This window comes from Eurytemora carolleeae, unplaced genomic scaffold (genome assembly GCF_000591075.1).
Source record: "Eurytemora carolleeae unplaced genomic scaffold, Eaff_2.0 scaffold371, whole genome shotgun sequence".
Lineage (NCBI taxonomy): Eukaryota > Metazoa > Arthropoda > Copepoda > Calanoida > Temoridae > Eurytemora > Eurytemora carolleeae.
Genome location: NW_019396355.1, coordinates 106,421 through 127,819, shown reverse-complemented (window position 1 = coordinate 127,819; position 21,399 = coordinate 106,421). Strand labels below are relative to the sequence as shown.

The 21,399-nt window shown below is 32.7% G+C and overlaps 3 protein-coding genes across 16 annotated transcripts in view; all 3 read right to left on the bottom strand.

Moving 5' to 3' along the window:
* The window catches only part of LOC111701598 (chitobiosyldiphosphodolichol beta-mannosyltransferase), a 9,771-nt gene extending 8,268 nt beyond the window's left edge, over nt 1-1,503 (bottom strand). The window contains exons 1-3 of the mRNA XM_023472947.1: nt 1,381-1,503; nt 406-549; nt 177-222 (exon numbers count right to left, since the gene is read on the bottom strand). Of these exons, the coding sequence (XP_023328715.1) occupies nt 177-222; nt 406-549; nt 1,381-1,470 (280 nt within the window). The 5' untranslated portion in view covers nt 1,471-1,503. The remainder of the gene's footprint in view (nt 1-176; nt 223-405; nt 550-1,380) is intronic.
* A 9,695-nt stretch (nt 1,504-11,198) lies between these two features.
* LOC111701596 (ER lumen protein-retaining receptor) lies at nt 11,199-12,449 on the bottom strand. Its single transcript, XM_023472946.1, has 2 exons — nt 12,113-12,449; nt 11,199-11,616 (listed from the first exon to the last, which is right to left on the bottom strand). Exons 1-2 carry the CDS (start codon nt 12,391-12,393, stop codon nt 11,220-11,222), a joined length of 678 nt encoding a protein of 225 aa, XP_023328714.1. The 5' UTR covers nt 12,394-12,449; the 3' UTR covers nt 11,199-11,219.
* Nucleotides 12,450-14,846: 2,397 nt separating this feature from the next.
* LOC111701604 (cAMP-dependent protein kinase catalytic subunit) overlaps nt 14,847-21,399 on the bottom strand; it is a 31,468-nt gene continuing 24,915 nt past the window's right edge. For 9 of the 14 annotated variants that reach the window (XM_023472961.1, XM_023472963.1, XM_023472957.1 and 6 more), the window contains exons 8-12: nt 19,024-19,146; nt 18,785-18,844; nt 18,368-18,472; nt 18,070-18,220; nt 16,725-16,814 (exon numbers count right to left, since the gene is read on the bottom strand). In XM_023472961.1, the coding sequence (XP_023328729.1) occupies nt 18,089-18,220; nt 18,368-18,472; nt 18,785-18,844; nt 19,024-19,146 (420 nt within the window). In that variant the 3' untranslated portion in view covers nt 16,725-16,814; nt 18,070-18,088. Of the gene's footprint in view, nt 16,815-18,069; nt 18,221-18,367; nt 18,473-18,784; nt 18,845-19,023; nt 19,147-21,399 lie in introns of all 14 variants that reach the window. The other 5 variants (XM_023472966.1, XM_023472967.1, XM_023472960.1 and 2 more) reach the window with 1 other exon arrangement.

Sequence of the window (21,399 nt, the reverse complement as noted above, 5' to 3'; positions counted from 1 at the left end):
ACAGACTCTACAATACATTATATTATAGGATACAGTTTAGCTTAGATACCAGGGGTATAGATAGTATTAGATACAGACTCTACAATACATTATATTATAGGATACAGTTTAGCTTAGAAACCAGGGGTAGAGAGGTTATAGATACAGACTCTACAATACATTATATTATAGGATACAGTTCAGCTTAGATACCAGGGATAGAGAGGTTAATAGATACAGACTCTACAATACATTATATTATAGGATACAGTTTAGCTTAGATACCAGAGGTAGAGAGGTTAATAGATACAAACTCTAGATTGCATAGAGGGTCACTTAAAATTACGCTTACAGTCCGTTTAAGAACTCACAAAAGTGTTTCAAACATACAGATATACAGACAATAGACATAGACATTAGACATACCTGTAGGATGGCTTTTATAAAATATTGAACTATCTTAGGAAGGAAGAGCAGAGAAGGAGGTTTCTTCATGTGTTTAATCCTTATACTGGAGTTAGAGAGAAGCTGGACAGGAGGTGAACTTCCAGCATATCCAACCAGATCAACCTGTACAATATATACATTTAACAGATGTACATAAATATTATGTACAGGAGAACTTCTAGCATATCCAACCATATCAACCTGTACAATAAACAGTAAACAGATGTACATAAATATCATGGTACAGGAGGAGAACTACTTGGGTATCCTAACAGATCAACCTGTACAATGAACAGTGAACACATGTACATAAATATCATGTACAGGAGGAGAACTACTTGGGTATCCAAACAGATCAACCTGTAAAATAAACAGTAAACAGTGTACATAAATATAATGTACAGGAGAACTTCCAGCATATCCAACCAAATCAACCTGTAAAATACACAGTAATCAGTGTACATAAATATCATGTACAGGAGGTAAACAGGAGCATATCCGACCAGATCAACCTTACAGTAAACAGTATACAGTCTATAAATAACATGTACAGGAGGTGAACTTCCAGCATATCCAACCAGATCAAATTCAAATATTTTTTTTAAGTTTAAAAAACGAAAATTGGGTTTAAAAAAGTGATGACATCAAATAATGTTTTTTATACACTAAATTTTGTTGATCTAAATTTAATAATAAACATAAAACATACAGTGAGAATCAGAAAACTCGGGGATAGGAAGGCGACTTTTAGACTTTAGTTATGACTTTAAATATTCCAAAGAACATGAGGCACAGCAATTGTGCAGTGTGAACAGACCCATTTTACCTAATAAGTGATTTAATAATCTACTTGTAATGCTATTTGCTTTGTAACAACATCAAAAGCACTTCAGTATTTCTTTAATGTCGTCTTCCCACTTTACAGTTTTCGGGTCATCGCTGTAGTTCCAGTACCTGGAAACCTGCTTCCGCTAAAGAAAGAGCATGATAACACATCCGGGGAGATCTACCAATATCCCCCAGTACAACCACTCCCACCCGCATTTTTATAGAAAATATCTGAAACAATTAAACTGATTAAAATTTGAACTTCTTACGTTTTATTAGTTTTATCTATATTTAATTTATGAATAAAATTGTCTGAATCTAAATAAAATTTTCCTTCTCTAAATAATTTCTCTTCCGAGTTGTAGAAATCTTCTTCGTTGAAATCAGGGAAGAAGAATTGTATCTCCTATCATAGAAAACATTTCTAGGACGGATAATGCACGGACAGCCGTAGTACATTTGAATTTCCGAGCCGGGTCAACCTTTCCGGTACCAGATTGTACTGTATCGCCCGGATATTGGGTAAATAAAGCAGACACTCAATAGGACTAGCCGGTGCAACAAGATTGACGCGGGCAGACTTTTGGTTGAATTTACTTTTACTAAAGGGTTAGGGTGCGTGAACTCTTTTTTATGGAATAATGAATCAAAACGGAAAAAAGCAGGTTTTGAAAAATTATAATTTTAAGATTATGAATAAAGTTTTCAAATTATCATTTGGCTGGAAACCCCCATAAAAATCTTTACTTCTCCATAATAAAATAATTTTCGATATTTTTTAATGAATTTCATGAATTTAAATGTAAAAAAATTATTCCAATATGGTTGTGCCAGATCGTTATCATTAGTTTGAATTAATATAACTGATCCGAAAAATCTAAAAAAACGTAAAAGACTAATTATTTAAAATATGAGAAAAATTTCGAATTAAAAACATTTCCAGTATAAGAATTGTGGATTATTAACGGCTACTTCTCTTCTATGTTGTTTATGTTATGATCCCAAGGGACATTAAAATGTTTATTTCCCTGGCTGGCATTTTCTGTTGAATCTGATCCATGAGATGAATTCCTTGTATCAGTTAAACCAAACCTTCCTCGGATACTTTCAGGAGATGAATACCTGAAACAACAAAATATTATTATAATATAGCATCCAGCAACCGGTAACCCCCCCCCCGGGATTATTTTCAAAATAAAAAAATACATCATTTCTGTGACAAGTTTACAATGTCTTAGGTTTCAGGGGTTTTAATTTCAACATTTTTAAATCATAAAAATATTGTCTATATGATCAACTCATCCATTCATTCAAAACAAATTTAAAAACCGATAACTAAATCAAAAATATGAATAAAAATTAAAAATCACAAATAAAAAAAAAATTCTTTTTATATTTCTTCCACAACTACATACACAAAATCCAAAGATTTCAAGGAATAACTACTTTCAGCATTTTTCACAAAAATTTTTTTTGTGGGGGGGGGGAATGGGACTTAAAAATTGCAAACCTATTACAAATATTTGTCTACGATATTTCGTTCATTTACCCCAAAAGGAAAATCAAATTTTAAAACGGATACACAGTTTTTTATAAATATTAAAAATGAAAGTGGAGTAAGTTTTACACTGTTTGAAAATTTAAACATATGCCAAAGTATTTGTTGTTAAACTTTAAACTAAAAAATTAGTTTAACCTTGCTTGAAAACTCTTTGTAGGACCCATTAGCTCTCTCCACGCTTTTATTGCATTCTCTTTACCTAGAAGTAAAAATAGAGGCCGAATTCAAAGAATTTGAGCCGCGGTTTTAATTTAAGCCGCGGCTTAATTATGGTTGGTTTCACTTAAAATTGTATCAAATGTTTCAAGATTTAAGCCGGCGCTTAATTTAAACCGGGTTTTGGCGGATTTAAGCCGCGACTTATATTCTTAAATTTGGTCTTAGGACTTTTTATTCCTGAGACAGGGTTTTATATTTTTTTAAACACCATTGCTTTCTAAGCTACAGTCTTGTCTAACCAATAAACCAATTTAAATAAAAACAATATTTATTACAAAAAAATCATTTTTCATGAAATAATGCTACCTTTTTCTGTAATTATTTCTTTTGTAAATATTGAAAACAAAGTTTCTTTCAAAAACAAAAAATATGCAATATCTGATATAAAGGGTTGTATAGGACAAAAAAAACATTTTATACAAAACAAATCATTATTTGTGATTTAATGTTACCTTTATTTAGTAAATACAAAAAAAAGTTTCCTTCAAAAAAAGTTTTAAAATCTCAAATACCTAACGTAGTCGCACAGGGTTGAATAGGACAAAAACATTTATTACACAAAAAACATTATAAAATAATGTTCCTTTTTGTGTAAATAAACAAGAAGTATAAAGGTCTACTTGAAAAAACATTATAAAACAATGTTCCCTTTTCTCTAAATAAACAAGAAGTATAAAGGTCTACTTGAAAAAAACATTATAAAATAATGTTCCTTTTTGTGTAAATAAACAAGAAGTATAAAGTTCTACTTGAAAAGAAAAAATGTTTAAGCTGCAATACCTAATATACAGGGTTGTATAGGACCAGAAGACATAAATGTGACCAATCTGTTGAAGAAAAACTTATTTCTGAACAACTAAATATCTCAATTAGGACTACAATAAGTATGTAAGTAAGTAAGTAATTATTTATTTATGAAATATAATAAAAACTACAAAATTAAGTGTTTTAGGAGAAAATATTTAAAACCTCCAAAAAAAGAGAGGTTGTGGGAATATTTCCCTCCAATTCTAAAACAATGAAAAATAAATAAAAGGAAAAGACTAAAAAGGAAAGTTAGATATTTATTATTTACATTACATTTAATATAACTGGATGGTGGATTGTTAGTTTTTTTTTCGACGATGAACTAACAACTTTAAGAAATAAAAAGTATAGATTTATTTGTTCAATATTGAAAAAATAAAATAGGCTCAATGGGTTGTGAATAAGATATAGGTTCTACTGAAAACAGGCATTTTTAAGCATCTTTTTAATTCGCACCGATTTTTCGCATCGTTTTTGTTTGATTATATCTTTTACTCTTTTTAATCTTTTTAGTCTTTTCTTTGTAAAATCGTCTTTGCTTTCTTCAATTCTTTTGCAAACATTGGTTCTGCTGATAAAAATCTTCTATTAAATGCTATTTAAAATTCGAAATAAGCTTGATAGTTGAAAGCTAGAAAAAGTGTCGTTTATTTTTATACCATCTTTTAGGGAAATTGTAAGGAGGAAGCAGTCCAATTTTAATAGATTTTACTCTGGGAATATAAAAATCATTTTTGTTTCTAAGATTTGCTTTTTTGTTATTTTTTTAAAATGTGAAATCATTTTTAAAAGTTGGGGGTAATTGATCTCCTTTAAATTGGAAAAAAAATATTTTATAACATTAAAAATTCCTAATTTTCTGAAGGAGAGTATGTTCAAAGCCCAAAAAGCTTCCGCTGTGTACTATAATATAATAAGATTAATATATTAATAAGATTAGCATTAATACTGATAATTAAATCAATTAATGACGGCGTATGTAATGAGTATGAAGTATATATTTTTCGAGAATTTCAAAAAATGCTCTATTAGCCCTAAAATTAAAATTGTTTGAAACAATTATTTTAGAGAAGGCTAGGGTGTGATGTTGGATAGGAAAACATGTATGTCTGAATATTTACATTATTTAAACTTAAATTGCCATCTTTACTTAAAGGAAGTGGGAAAAAATAAAAGACGCACGTGAAAGACAGAGATAAAAATAATCTTGAATCTTCTCAGCTGACTAATTCAGAAAATCCATCTTTTCCCCTTTTCAAGATTTACAAATATTCAACGCCAGCAGAAACAGAAAAATGTTCAATTAAAATTGAATTGAATTGAATATTTATTTTTGATTTAAGATATTTGAAGAGTTATTCCTGTGTTCTTTATAAAACAGTTCTGCCCTCGCTCTGTCTAACTAAATCAACCAATTAACAAAATTGTTAAAGGCAGTGTTTCGGATCCGTATCATTTTGATGCGGATCCGGATCCGCATCAAATAAAGTATATAAAGTATTCACAGAATCAAAAGTTACCGCGGATCCGCATCCGTGATGATGGATCCGGATCCTGACTCTGATACGGATCCGGATCCGAGGTAACTTTTGATTCTGTGAATACTTTATATATTTGAAATTTGCGCCTTGTGAGCATTTGCCGCTGAGTAATCCTGAAGTTAAAAATGTCGTCAGTACTATTATATAAATGTAAACATTAAATTATTAAAGATAATTTTGAAAAATTTTCGTCATGTAAATAATACATTTATGAACCATTTTGATTTATTTATTCCATGGTTTTGGTTAATTTTTGGCGCTACCCGGATCCATATCAACGTTTCCTGATACGGATCCGAAACGCTGGTTAAAGGGGATATCCACGTAAACGTAAAATCAAGTAAATTAAATATGATTATCAATATGAAGAATATTTTCGTTTTTCTCTTACATTTAATTGCATAATTTATTTTTGACTTTCTATTTTTGAGTATCATTGCAGTGGTAAAAAATTGATCTTATACATTTTTATGTCTATATTGTTCTTCAAAGAATCACTTTATATTAATACAGTTGCAAGATTTAAAAAAAGGCCCCCACCCCTCCCTGCTGCAAAAAAAATTCATTTGTGAATTGGAAAGCAAACAAACAAAAAAGAATTGAATTATTCAACGGTGTCTAATTTTTTTAAAATTATTAGCAAATCCAGCAATTTCTAAAATTAAAATAATATTGGTTAATCCCTGAATTTGTGTACTTCTAACAATAATAAACTGGTTCTCCAGGATCTTTTCATGAACTAAAAATAAAAATAAATAATAACATAAAATTTAAAAAATGTTAAGAAGAACATTTGAGGAAAATATGTTTTGCAAAAAGTAGGGTTATTTATTTTAATACATTGTTTTTCACGTCAAAAGTAAAGAAGAAAGAATCAAATTTAAAATTAAACTTCTAATTATCATAATCAAAATTATTTTTCTCATTTTGTAATATAGTAAAGGTTTTTATGGAAAAATACCTAATTTAAGATTTTGTGGATGCTGGGTAAGGTCAGGTTTAAGAATAGCTAACGTTAATTCAAGTCTTCCTGTACAAAAGATCATAATTTTTTATTAAAAAAAATAAAATAAGAAAATGTTTATTTTAAATCAAACTCATATTAAAGATTGTCATTAAACTTGAACCCTAGAACTAGTTAGTTTCTTGTAAAATTAGCCAAATGTCTGTCATTTTATTAATCATTTATTACTTTTCAATGTGTTTTGAGGCATTCAATGTTAGATTTAAATACTTATTTCAATCATGATTTATGAATAATAATAAACCAACGCTTTTTTAAACAAGTTAAAATTAATTTTAACACAGCGCGGCTTTGGAATATTTCTAGGGAAGGGGGGGGAGCCCCATTTCCATTTATCCCTAACAGAAAATATTTTCTTGTCAACTAAACAAAATTGGATTTTTAAAATCTGTTTAAAAAGTTGAATTTAAGATTAAAGAAGCTAGAGGGTATCCCTAGTATCGTTTCAATTTTTTCCAGGGGGATGTCTCCCTTTCAAACCCCTTCCCCCCCCCCCCCAAACAATAATTAAACCAACAAAATTTTACTAAAACTAATTTTTTTATCGTGGCTCACATAATTTCATTTATGTGATAGTATTTGCCAAAAGAAATAATAAATTATGGCAAAATCCAATTTGCCCCTCTCCATAAGCTGCTTGTTAAAGGGCATGTAAGCGTAATTTCAAGTGAAAAGATGACAATGCCCGATTCACAACTGTACCCTTAAAGCTTTGTCCGATCAAGTATGAATTAAATATTTATGTTTATAATCTTGAAAACTGATTTTTTTCAAATGTGGTTTCTATTCACAAGTGACTAGTACATTTCTACTGCAGGGAAACATATAGTAATTATCATAAAACACTTATAAACCTAGAGAACGGCAATAAATTCCACATTTTTGTGAATCGGGCATTGCCTTTAATGTGGAGTGTCACCTAAATATTCGCAGTCCCTTAAATCATTATCATTTTTTAAATACTTTTCTTGTCTTCAATTAACGCCAAATCGGCTAAACCGACATTTTGAGTGAGAACTCTCATGACACCAGGGAAGGTTTATTGATGATCAAATTCGAAAAATTAGCCTCAAACAAAATTTGATTTTTATTCATTTTTTAAAAATCCACGAAAATTTTTATTTGTTTTTGTTTTGCAATGTATACAAAGAGAAAATGTTTAGTTAAAATAGTTATTTAATTGATTAGTCATTGGAAAGGATAATTTGCTAGATCTTCAATAACTCAATTATTCTTACGCCTACCCTGATGTATATATAGTGTCTGTTATGCAATATGCATGTTACTTATTGATAAATATTCATAATTTGTATCGGTGTAAATGATACATTTATTAACACAAGTGTTTTATTAACAAGCTGAATGATATTTTGTTTTTCTTAATAAAAATAGATTTTTTTGTATTAGATATTTTAATTTGTCAACCTAAAACAGTGACAAAGTATGGAATACATAAATTGACAAGTTACTAAGACTTTTATTTTATAGATTCCAGTTTTCTAGTGACACGAGTCGAAATAAGGGCATTCATTTATGAATAATTAAAACTCCTTAGCACAAACTTAAATTTATAAACGAGATTAATTAACTACGTAAAGTTCCAGCTCAGTTTAAAACCTGGAAAAGAAGAGTAAGCTCTTCGAAGTAGATTCATGTTCATGATTTTAGTTGTCGATCTGTTCATGTTCATGATTTTAATTGTAGATCTGTTCATGTTCAGGTTCGGTAACATTTTCATCTGAAAGTTTAATTAAAGAATAAGCCTGCAACACTGCCAACACGTTTATTAAAAACTAGATTACAAGGATAATTAGATGATAAAGATAATTTTAAGAAAATAAAAACACGGAAGCCGTCTCTTAATACTCTCCACACTCAAATTATAGAAAAACAATATATTTTCAAAAATGTTCAAAAGTTGTTTGATCCAATGAATGTATACTCAATAAGAAAAATTACACCTCTACGTTTATCAAACTAAATGTTGAGAGTAGACTAAATAAAATCTTGTTAGAATTCGAAAAATGTTTTTATTTATCGATAAATAAACACATGTTTACATTGCGTGGAAAACTGGTTTTAATCCGGCGGTACAACAGTACAGCTTAACAATATTCGAGGGTAATAATAAATTTGGAGGGACATAGAATCAAGGGGGAAATAAATTCAAACAGATACAACAAATATAAATCAAACTATCTACATTTATCTTAACTAATTAAAATCCCTTACTTAAAATAATAAAACATATTTTAGATAAAATTGGATTCAACTTTTCAGGAACAAAGAAGGATTGGTGACGTATTCGAGATTTTAGATGGACCGGAGAAGGATCTGAGATGGATCGGAGAAGGATCTGAGAAGGATCTGAGATGGATCTGAGATGGACCGGAGAAGTATCTGAAATGGATCTGATATGGACCGGAGAAGGATCTGAGATGGATCGGAGATGGATCTGAGATGGATCTGAGATGGATCTGAGATGGATCGGAGAAGGATCTGAAATGGATCTGAAATGGATCTGAGATGGACCGGAGAAGTATCTGAAATGGATCTGATATGGACCGGAGAAGGGATTGCGATGGATCGGGGAAGGAAGTTTTCTGGAAAGTGGTTAAACTGTTCTAAACCAGGGGTACAAACTTTTAATAAGATACAAAGATATATTTTTTTCAGGCAATTATTACATTGTAAAAGATCGTATTTGCAATCTTTGTAAATTAACCAGTAAACATTGCATTTCTTTAGATGCGGAGAGATACAAGTAATACGTAATGAAAAAAAAAGATTTATTTCTTCAAAATATAATTTAAGTTTCGCTTGACAAAATTTATTTTGTCCTAAAATTATGGGTTTAAATTGAAATTTAGCTGGCTCATAATTTTGGTGGATCCACGAAAAAAATGTTTAAAAAATTGAACGATAAGCTTTCGTTTCTATTTATTTGTTTTTTGTTTATTGTTTGTACCCTCACCTAATTTGATTAAATAAATAAATTTAACTGGTTACAGCTCTCTCAATACTGTAACAACATATTTACTAAAATAATTCGAATAAAAGTATATAACAGTTCGCTCCTAAATGTGAATGAAAAGGAACGACAGCAATAGTTTTTAAACGATCCAACCATTAATAAAAAAAAAGATTGCAACTTTTGTGTGGATATTGTTAACCTTGAATGCTTGATCTTGATACCCAATGTGGGCACATTTATCCCTATAATCTGCAGAATATCGAAACAGAATTTAATTAATCCGTAAGTCTGCATAAGATGGAGTTCCCGAGATTTAAAACACAAAAGTTGTGACTTATGGTCATATAAAAGATTCAACTAAAGTATTCTTTGAAAAAGGATAGAGTATTTTCATCTGTAAACGGGGCAAGTAGTATCATTCCTCGTTTAAAATTATTAGGAAAAAGGTCACTGCCTCCGAACCGGTTTAACATAGGGAAAAAATCAAGCAAATTAATTATTTTAAAGGAGAGCCATTTAAGATATTACTAACCATCCCTTCTGAACCAATTGTTAAAAATTTAAGTATATTTCCCACGAAAAAATTTAATATTCTGCAAAATTTCAATTTTATTTAAGTATTCCTGGAGTCACGTGGTTGGATTAAGCCGGGAGCTGAAGCTTCTTTCCCTTCAGAACCTAGACAAAAATATAGCTGTTAAGAGAGGAGAGAGGAGAGGGCTATGGAACATATATTTATAATATTCCAGACACTTCCCGTGGTTGTTGTTGATCTATGCACAATCCTATCTTCTTGTACGTTTTAAAATCACAGCACACAAAATTTCGCGGATTTTCAAAGTTCAAGAGAAAACAAAATCATGTTTTCTGCGGTTTGTGAGAATCTCGATCAAAGTTTGATCATATTCTGTTAACGTATATTCTGACGTTAATTGAAAAATAATAAAGCCCCCCAAAAAATAGAAAATAACCTATGTGTTCTACAAAAAACTAAGTTTAATGAACATATGAAGATTTAGAAAAATAATCCGAGCTGTCACTGTTTAATGAACATATGAAGATTTAGAAAAATAATCCGAGCTGTCACTTTGATAACTAAAAGAAAATGACTGAACAGTCGTGACATCACTTAAATTAAGATAAGAATCTACTGTCTTGAAATATATTATCTAATTAGCTTGATAAATACTAATAGAAAAGTAGGGTTTTTTTTCCGCGCAACAAAATAAGCATTTCAAATGTCCACAAAAATGCCCGTTATAACTAATAACTAAATAATCTTTCTCAAGTAATTTTTATTTGACATTCTATCGTATGGAGAAAGCTCATAAAGTAATAAAGATAAGGATACTTTCTAAGAATGAGATAGAAGGGGGAGAGATAAAATATGGAATAAAGGGAGAGACCGGCTAAACATGTTAGTTGAACTGAAGGTTGTTCTCTTTAGTTAAGTTTTGTTTGGCATTGATCACCTAAGAGCTTGTTTAATAGCAAGCTTGTGTCCAATTGACATTCAGAGCCGATAAGATTGTGCCCATTGGTTTGGCATTGATTACTGAAGAATGTGTGTCCTGGTTGACATTTGTAGCCGATGAGTTGTACCTGGACTGATACAGTTTTGGACGAAGTATGGCATTTAATCCATATATATATGAGTAAGACGCACGTGGAGGGAGCATATAAGATGTGAACACAAGAATAGCGTGTATGCACTGTGCAGGGGGGGAGGGGGGAGATGTATTAGTGCAGAAGNAAAATTCAGTAAATCTTGAAGAAATGACCTGGATCCAGTGCGGATCCAGGATTCGGATCCGCATCCGCATCAAAATTGAATGGATCCTAAGCACTGGTTGAGGATATATAGTCAGTTTTTAAAGGTTTGATTCTGATAATTCGTAGATGCTTCTCTGTATTAAAAATGCAAAAAAAAATTAATTTCCTCACTGTTTCCCCCTGGGGGGGGGGATATACAGTATACATTACAACCCTGATTTCCTGTAATTTGACCAACCTGTAAATCCAGTTCAGAATATAGAGTCCCCTGTAGGATCCGAGAGCAAAGAGATAATGGCTGGTGATAGACTCCGCCTCCCCCGTTTTACTGACCATGAAGAGCTGGGGCAGAATGGCAACACTCTCCAGGTAGATGGAGAAGGTCCAGAGGATCTCCATCACGGAGAACTCGTGGTTTAACACCAGGGCCAGGATAGCGCAGGGTCCGAGCAAAAACTCGATCCTAAAATTTTGGGATTTCAGTTCTGATTTTACAAGTCTGGACCCTCTCCAATATTAAAAAAGCCAAAGGTGAACATTTAGCTGGAAAACATTTTCCTCTGTAAATTCTTCAAAATAAGTTTTACTGTTTAAGCAAATTATATTTTAAAGCGTTACAAATCGCTGAGTTAGTGAAAATAATAAACCTTGAGAAAAAGTCTCCTCTGGTGAGAATAAAAATTGCCGGTAATTTCCTAATATCCTATCAATTTTGTACATGACCACTTATTTTTCAGCAAAGTTATTCTTATATATTTTTGGATTGGGTTAGGATAAGACAATAACACAATTTTTGGACCGAGCGCTGCGGCTAGGACAGGCTAGGGGGCCGAGCGCGTATTTATATTGTTTACATTACTCCAAAAACCTGCATTCACTTTATTTTACGGGAGTTCCTCTGATAATCCTTTGTAATAAGACATAAGAAAAATGTCACAGATATCTAAACATTTGATCACCTGAACGTGTCGTGATTTCCGTCGTAGGTCGCCTTGAACTTGACGTACATGAAGTAGACGGTGGCAGCCGCCGAACCGATAAAGAACACCTTCATCGCCGTGTTATACAACGAGATAAAGTTTGAGAACAAATCCAAGTATCTTGACACGAAAACGATCAAGAACAGGATCTGGGACTTTCCGGAGATCCCAGCACATGATCGAGTCTTCCAGATCTTGATCAGGAGCAAGATGATCGCCAGCAGATGGGAAAGATCTCCGGCTAATCGGAAAATATTCATTCTCAAGGTTTAGGTGTGACACCCCTCGACCTAAATCTGAAACGGGAAAAAAATAAACCATTTGTAAAAATTTAAGTCAGATTCAAATGATAATCAACGTTAAAAACATTTTTTAAATACGTTGTCACTTTTTTTATAAAGGAGGAAGAGCAGCGCAGAGCAGTGGAAAGAATGAAATGCCGCGGAATGAAGATGATACTGTGACGTGGCTCACCGGTCTTACGTGGAAAATGAAGTTTTCTATAAATGTCGTCTTCGTAGTTTCGAAATTCTTAAATTTTAAAAAAATTGTCAAGATACTTTCGCGAGGGAGGGAAGGCCAAGCGGCCATGAACCCTATGGAAAAGTCTCCGAAACCCTGCAGAAACAGTCTTCGAACCCTGTAAGAAGCACAAAATGTATTATTCAAGGAGTAATTGGATGATTTTTCCAGTTTTTTCAACATATGGCACATTCACCACAAAAGTATTACTGATAAATTCAATTTTGATCTTATTCACGGCCCCCTAGTTTATAGTATATTTTATAACAGTCAGAGTGTCAGTAAACATGGGAATTGAGAGACGACTTGAATATCGTCTTAGATTTCCGATTAATTGATAAATGACATAAAGTCCATACAAAAAAAGATTGAACTAAGAGCTTTCCAAAATGTGCTCTACCTTCTTTGTATCTTTTAAATTGAAGGAAATATTAGACATTCAAATTTTGAGGAAAGCTTTTAGTTTCTATCAATTCAGAACAATTTAAAAATGTATTTGGATCACATACTTTTAGTTTTTCTAAGCTGCAGCTGTAAAGTTGGTTCTTTCAGCTCATTTAATACTTATAGACCATTAAAATACTTGCATGCAGAATGAACTCTATAAATTGAAAGAATTTAAGGTGGATATTTTTTTGATAATTATCTCTTAAAAAATTGGTTATCGCGTATTAAAGACAATATTTAACAAAATTTTATCAAACTTTCCTGAAATTGAATAAAACATTATTACGTATGGAAACCCTAATTGGGTCTAAAAAAAAGTCGTCTAAAATTGTAGAGTTTGTTGCAGTCAAGGTTATAATGCAAGGAAAGTTAATTGCAGTTGCGTGTACTAGCTGCGTATATATTGAAACCAGTTCTCTCTGGACGGAATTTGTAAACAAGAATAGATGTATCATTGTTCGTTTAGTATCCGAGGAGGATAAAAGCATTGAATTCTTAAAATTTTGATTATTTACACAATAGTTTCCTATGACCTCCAAGAGTTCTACTTTTGTGACCCAAATACGTTAGAATATTGGAATTTTTAAACCAGGCTTAGAACATTCCCGTGGTTCCCCAATTGAGGGCAAATCTGTGGCAACTTTGAAGGGTTCATAAGTTAAATGATCTGACAAACCGATATTTCTACTTTATATATGAAGATATATACATGAAGTTTTTATGTTTCCCATCTATGGGACTTCATTGCAATGTTAACAGATTATATTCATCATGGAATATGGCTGTTAATTTATAGTAGTTTTTAATCTCGAGAAACATAGATGTTTTATTAAACCAATATCGGAAAACCTACACTTTACCGACCCAATTGTATTTGTATTTGTATATTTTTTCATACAGAGTGTCCCATATTATAAAGATTATCTCCAAATTTTAACGCCGAAATACGCACATAATGCTCGAAGAACCTAGTATTTTCTGCATACAAATTTTCAAATTAGCCTTATATAATTTTAAAAAATGATCTTCTTTTTAAATTTCTGAGTAGTCCCGAAAATTGCTATTTAGAGCTATACACGATCCAACATGATGTGGGACACCCGGTAGTTTACAGAACAGTCCCAAAATCCGATTGCTTTCCAATTCTTGTCAACACAGTCACAGTTTTTTATGACAACTTTAAACCAAAATATCTACAACATTGAACGTGATTAAAATTGTGATCCGAGTATTCTAGCAGAACCTTAACAGGAAAAAAATATTTGAACTTTTACGGAAATTTCTGATAAAATTTCATAAATACTTACTTTTTAAGGGACGAAGATTTGACTTTAATTCAGTTGTCCATGCATCATGATTCTTCTCTAAAGATAAATTACAATTTACTTTCCTAATGGACAACGATATACTCTCCGTTCTCTCTATTTACATCCAAGCATAAAGACTCGAGCGTTACATACTTTTTATTAAAAATGAAACCTACCGAGTTGGGGTTCTCTCTTCTTAGACTTGGTCTTAATTAAAAGTCGGATAATGAAAATTTCGTAAAAATTATCAAATTTTATCTTCTTTATTAGTCTCGGACAATTATCACATGAAAACTGAAAGATTGATGACGGTTTTTCTTTTTTTATTTGATTGTAAAATGTCGGGTTAGAATTTGGCTTCAAAATCTTATAAAACAGACAATTAATCCACTGTTTTCTGGTTACCACAGTATTTGAATAATTTAAAGAAAAAAAGATCAAAGGTTGGATATTTATTAAGAAAACTTATATGTACACAACAATAAATTCTGAGAGATGAACATAAAAGAGTACATACTCTGTACATGCATAGCGCAATGTAGTACACGTGCACACTGTTTGGTAGAAACCGAGGCGGGTATAATCTCAAGAACAAGGGTGCAGGGTGGGACATGTACTTTAAATCAAAATTGTACAGGGTTGGAATAACTGATAACTAGCTTTTGGCGACTACCCAACAATTATGTACCGTATACAACATCTAGAATGAACACATAGATGCCCTTCACCTTTTGTACAGCAAATGATGTACAATGTACACAGCATCATTTTTACATTAAGAAACCATGGTGTACTGTATGCACAATGTACAAATTTACTGTTATTGATATAATGCAGTACAGAACAGTACAGTACACCACTGTCGGAGGGAGAAGTATCAAACAAACCTAATTAATTTAATGGAGTTGTTGGGGCTTTATGCAATGAACGAAAAACATTGGATATTTTTTTAACATCCCCCTCCAGTTCACCGGACAAATGCAGTTAAGTGACAGAACTGTACAGTACTTCCGTACAGAACTGTACAACACTGCCGTACAGAACTGTAAAAAAAGTAACAGCAAGAACTGTAGTTCAATAATGAACTGGAGTACATTACTATAATACATACCTCAACCTGTCATGAACTGAAGTACATGGTCATAAAGCATTGCAGTACATATACATTTATAGCATAATGTACACTGTACCTAAGTGTACTGAAGGACAGATGTTTATATACACATTATGTTAACAGTTGTATTAATTCATAGTACTGAGATACAACTTAACAGTTAATTTACTGCAGATTAACAGAACAGTGACACTCATTGCACTATAGTACCCTCTTGAAATGAATGTACTGAACAATCACATTAATTGGTGTTGAGTACACTCAGTGTACTGCAGTACGAATTGAGTACTGTGTTAACTTCACAGTACAGTTACTAACAGTTCTATACGTACTGCAGTGCAAAGGCTACCAAGTGCTCAAGTGCCGCGTACGATCATACTTATTATTAACCAGACAACGATTATTTCAAACTAAGTTCATAATTATTTTCTGTACAGAGTGAAAGGGGTGTAATAGCTCTTCCAAGTAAATGAGGGGAAAACAAAATGTATTATGTTTACTCGAGTGAGCTCATACACTGAATGTATAGATTAATTCAAACTAAAAATAAATATAGTTTATAACTTGATACAGGAAGGGGGGGGGCAACAAATATACAGGCAACAGACGGTTTCTTTAAAATGTTATCATACTTAATAGCGCACACATATATTCAAATAAGTTAAGACAACTGTACATTAATCAGCTGTTAAGTGTTTACTGCAGGAACTAGTTTTAACTAAATAAGCAGCGATGTTTGAGCTGCCAGCTGTTCTAGTTGTTTACTACAGTTACTGTACTGCAGAATACAGAAAATAGAATTAGGAATGGCACCCACTGTAAATATTAAGTCTGATAAATGGCGGCTAAAGATGACTAGATAAGGAACACCGCTGGCAATCCTTAGTTAACGTAAGAACATCAATATTTCCAGCAGTTTTACAAACCCATAACGTTATATAACATTGATAAAAACATTTTAGGATAAAAATATGTAGCAAACCAAATTTTAAACACTAGCAATAAACTTCTTAAAATAGAAACATAAAATAGGTATTTCTTGAATATATTTTGTTAACAGGAGAAAGGTTCCCTCTCGTTGTTGAAGATGTATTAATGTCGTCTTCGTCTGGGTTTTTCAAAGGTAACTGTCGGGATATGTCTTCCTACAGACCGGAGACAGCGCTTAGAAATCATTAAATTCCTTCGCGCATTTTTCTGTGGAAGAAATCCGCAAAGCTTCCTCTTCGTAATCGTCAAAGTTAGACGTATCCCCTGGGCCCTTACACTTCGGAATAAAGGGGGCTTCAACCTAAACAAAATATTATTATTTTAAAAAATCCATCATGAATCTTGTCCAAATTATGGAAACGGATTTAGTTGGCTGGCACAAAAAACTGTGATTTCATATTTTAATTGCTAACCAACAAAATTATGTGTCCGTAAGAAATTTACATGATTTACATACATACATATATGACTATAAGATCACTATACCCTGAAAAAAGGACAGCACAGAAATTATTCCCAAATTTAGGACAAAAAAATAAAAAGATATAACATTTGGATTCCCAAGGACAATGGACAGCCAAATTTATTTAAACTAAATGGCAATTATTTTAACAGCGCTTATTAGAAAGCTATAGATGAAATAATTTCCCAATATTCTATAAGGAGTGAACACCATGCATCATCGGTTTTGCTGAATTAGTAAAAAGTCAAAGATGAATACAAGAAGAAGGTAGAAATGAGAGAACTGAGAAAAAATTTAAGAAAGTCTGGAAAGAGGTGTCTAAGGATGAATGATAATTCCACAATGTAAATTCAGAACTGCTAGATTCCTCAGCATTTTAACTCAATGTCCTCGTACGTAGATAAACAGGTCGGAATTTTGATTCCTGATATATGCGACAAGATGAAGAATATGGTTAACGCCTCACAGTCAAATCAACCTCAAACCTTCAAACCTCATGCCGATGCCACCCAAGGTAACACGGAGCTACGTCCAAATGAGCAAGGTCCAAGAAACATAAAAATGTAGATAAAACCAAAAGCTAGATACAGTGGAATTTTCAAAGACTGCTTGAAACTGTTGAGAAGAGCTGGAATCTTTTGGAAGGAGATGCATATCAATACAATCCGTTTAAAGGTAGTTATTTTCTGGTTGGAAAAAAACAGTTCCTGATAACATTCAAAACTATTCCTCACAAAACCCCGAATTAGTTAATCATAGATAAAGAAGGGCATTTTATGGACTTCCTTATTAGTTTGTAATAATTATATTCCAAGATAACACTCTCCCGACGACAATTTGAAACCCTGAATAACTACCAAGACAAAATCTAAACCCAGAGGAAAGCTCTTTTTGCAAAGTAAAACCTTCTCACATATCAAAAATTAAGTTTTTAATTATTGAAAATGAAAAAAGGACATGAGCAAAAAAATAAATGTACATTAAAAAGGTTCAAAGAGTCCCAATTCAAATGGAAAATCACATGAGAAGGGATTAGTGCAAGTTCAGAGCTGATAATTCACAAAAACGTCCCAGAACCAGTTTCTTCTCTTACTATGGGGATGTTCAGGGACCTAGAAGTCCTGGAACTCCTTGGTGTAAACGGAGTTGGGACTGATCTTGAAGATAGCATCATTCTCTTCGTACTCCTGGAACTGTGATGTGTCGCTAGGAGAACCTACCCTGGGTACTAAGGGGGCAGGAACCTAAAATCAACTTAAACTAAGCACAGTGCACATAGAAGTGCACATAAACAGTTAACAAAAAGTGTGCATAAAATGTGTAATTACCATGCTAAAAATAAAATTTCATGAACTGAAAATTAAGTTTATATCAAAGAACTAAAATTTTACCTTTTTCTGATAGACAGCAATCCACTCTGTCTGTGCAAACCACTTGTGGTTCTTGATGTCTGTAACTCCATTCTTGAGGTTACCATACCTCTTAGTTAGATCAACCTAGAGTAGAATATACAAACCTTGAGATTTTATCATACAAAATTAGAGAGAATAGAGGAGGGAACGTTGGGGCTGGAAGAAAGTTAGTTAAAGAAATAGTTTATGACTAGAAAGAAGGTTCTGGACTAGAAGGGTGGTTTATGACTAGAAAGGTGATGGACTAGAAGGGTGTCTTATGACTAGAAAGTTATAAGAATAGCGAGAAAAAAGGCATGGTAACTAGCATGGACCAGCAATTGACAACGGATAAGTTGGAAGACAAGAAAGATGTTACAAGTAAAGTGGAAGAACAGATTTATAACTAAATTATACCTGGAGAAGGTTCCGAAGAAGGTCTTTTAAGTCTGACGAGAAGTGTGAAGGAAAACGGACCTAAATTAATACTTGGTCAGTTTTAATTTTTTAACTATCCCATCGTGAGGAAACAGTTTTTTTCTAAATTGTAATATTTTTCAACCCACCGCACCGAGAAAACTTATTTTTATTTGTCCATTGATAACAAAACCAAGATATCTAATAGCTCAAGCATAAAGGATCTTGAATTTTGTTACCTTTCCAGAAACAATTTTTTCATAAATTTGAATCGGTTGATCTGCAAAGAATGGAGGATATCCAGCCGCCATTTCATACATGAGGACACCAAGAGCCCACCAGTCGACTGCCTTGTTATAACCCTAAACAAATATATGATAAAAATACAATACTAAGAACAATAGAACTTAATTAGTAAAACAAACAATACTTATGCTGTACAGCATACATATCTGTACAGTGTTTGTATGATTAAAAAAATATTTTGACAAAAATATTAAAATGGGTAAAATACGATTGCAATTTAAAATCTACAGGGGACTGATATTAAAATTCTGGAGTTAGATGAGTTTCGGTCTTTTAGATCCTTAATGATTTTTGTTATTTTTTGCTGCTGTGGGCCCTGCGGTCTTAAAAGCAGCAATTTGCCAAATGCAGCTCCATAAAAGGTTAGCACTAACTTTCCGGAGATGAAAAACAGCTTTAAAGTGCTGGATAGCATTGTGCAATTAAATTCTTAAATTTGTGGCACCAACCTTAAACCTCAGACAATCTTAAGAGCCAGTATGATTCCCTTAGACCCTTCCTTAAAATAGGCCCCTAACCTCTAGAAAAATCCCTGCAGCAACCACAAATTCCATCCAAAGCCAAAGGTTAGCATGCAAGAATCTACTGATTGACATGGTTGTCCACTACTTCACAGGATAAAGGAACACCACCATGGACAACTGCTGCACAAGTTGATGATTGCAAACCCATCATTTTTGTCTTAGGTCCTTTAATATGGCAACTGGATGGGTTGGCAAAAACGACACAAGACTATCATTGCCAAATTGATGAATTTTTTTTCTTTCTAACTGTTAAGTTTATATCTTCTTAAGTTAATAAATAAATTGAAAATGTAAAATCAAACAGTCTGTATCATGTAAAGAGAAAAAGAAAATCTGATTCACTAATAAATAAACATTCTAAAATATCAAACAGACCTCTTTAACTCGCTGCATAGCAAATGAGTATTATAAACATAGGAAAGCAGACGCTGAAATAAGCAACAATTTTTTGAAACGAAGCTAAAAATATAGTTTAACAAATTTATCAATTTGACATTGATCGACAAGCATCCTTGAAATTATGACCGTTTCTATGAGCTGGCCATAGGGGGGAGGTAATCCAGTATCAACAGTTTCCCAGTCTTCAATGTCAGCGGAGTCAATCTGCTCTTGTCGATCTTTCGCACGTGCTCGAACCCTTTCCCTTGGGTGCAGAGTAAACCATCATACCTTACAATATCCTCTGAACCTTTCTCAATTTCCCTTCCATATTTATCAAAAAGAATTTAGTAAGTTTGTTATAAATGGCTCAATCTAATAAACACTTGACAATAAATAAGTCATTAGGGCAATAAATATTTCATTTTTAGAAACATTTAGCAAAAATGGTTTCAATGGTTTCTGGAACAATTGACAGTAAAAAGTACAAATTAGTAGAATAATTCTTAATTTATGTAATAAAGCTCTTTAAAGCTAATTTATATATATATTGTATAGATATATTTATGTTAGCTAAGTTGGCCAAACGGCTGAACCAAATTGGCTCACATTTTTGGAGGGAACCCATGGGTAACCTGGGGTAACACAGGGTATTAAAATTAATTTTTTTCAAAAACATTTTTTTCTTCAAAATTGATTGGCAACGCCGGGCACTTCAGCTTGTAAATAACAATACCAAACTTAAATGCTTGCATACATATCATAATTCCTTCTAGTGAAACGGTGGCAAAAATAGCTGAATCTTCAAAATATTTTAAGTAAATAATGCAATCTTGTGAAGTGTTTGGGAGTTAATAAAATTTAGTCAATGAGCGCCTTGCAATCAAAAGTCCAATCTTTTGGCAACCAAAAAAATCCGTTTTCTGGAATTTTAGGCAAAGATCAGTCGCACTTAGAAAGCCTACTAGTGTAATTTAAGGCCAAAAAAACATCTGCAATGAAATGGATTGCTTAGAGTAGATTTTACTCTGTTATTAGAATAGAAAACTTGTAGAAATCTAAGGGAAAAAGTCCAAAGAAAGTGGCCATCTGGTGGAATATTTGAAAATATGTCCACTGCGCCCCCCTTGTGTAAAGGTTGGAGTGTAAGCTCAGCATCTCAGCGTCCCAAACCTTGCCAGGGACAGTGGTTTTAAGGCTGAAGCCCAAAGGAGTTTAGCGCATGCCGCGGTGAATTACCAGACAAAGAGAGTCTATTCTAGTCCCGGTGCTCGGCCCCCTTGCCTATCCAAACTGCGGCGTTCGGCCCCCTAGCCTGTCCTAGCCGCAGCGCTAGGACCAGAAAGTGTTTTAACCTAACCCTAAAATAAATCCAAATCTCTCTTCTAATTCAACGCGGCAAGCGCG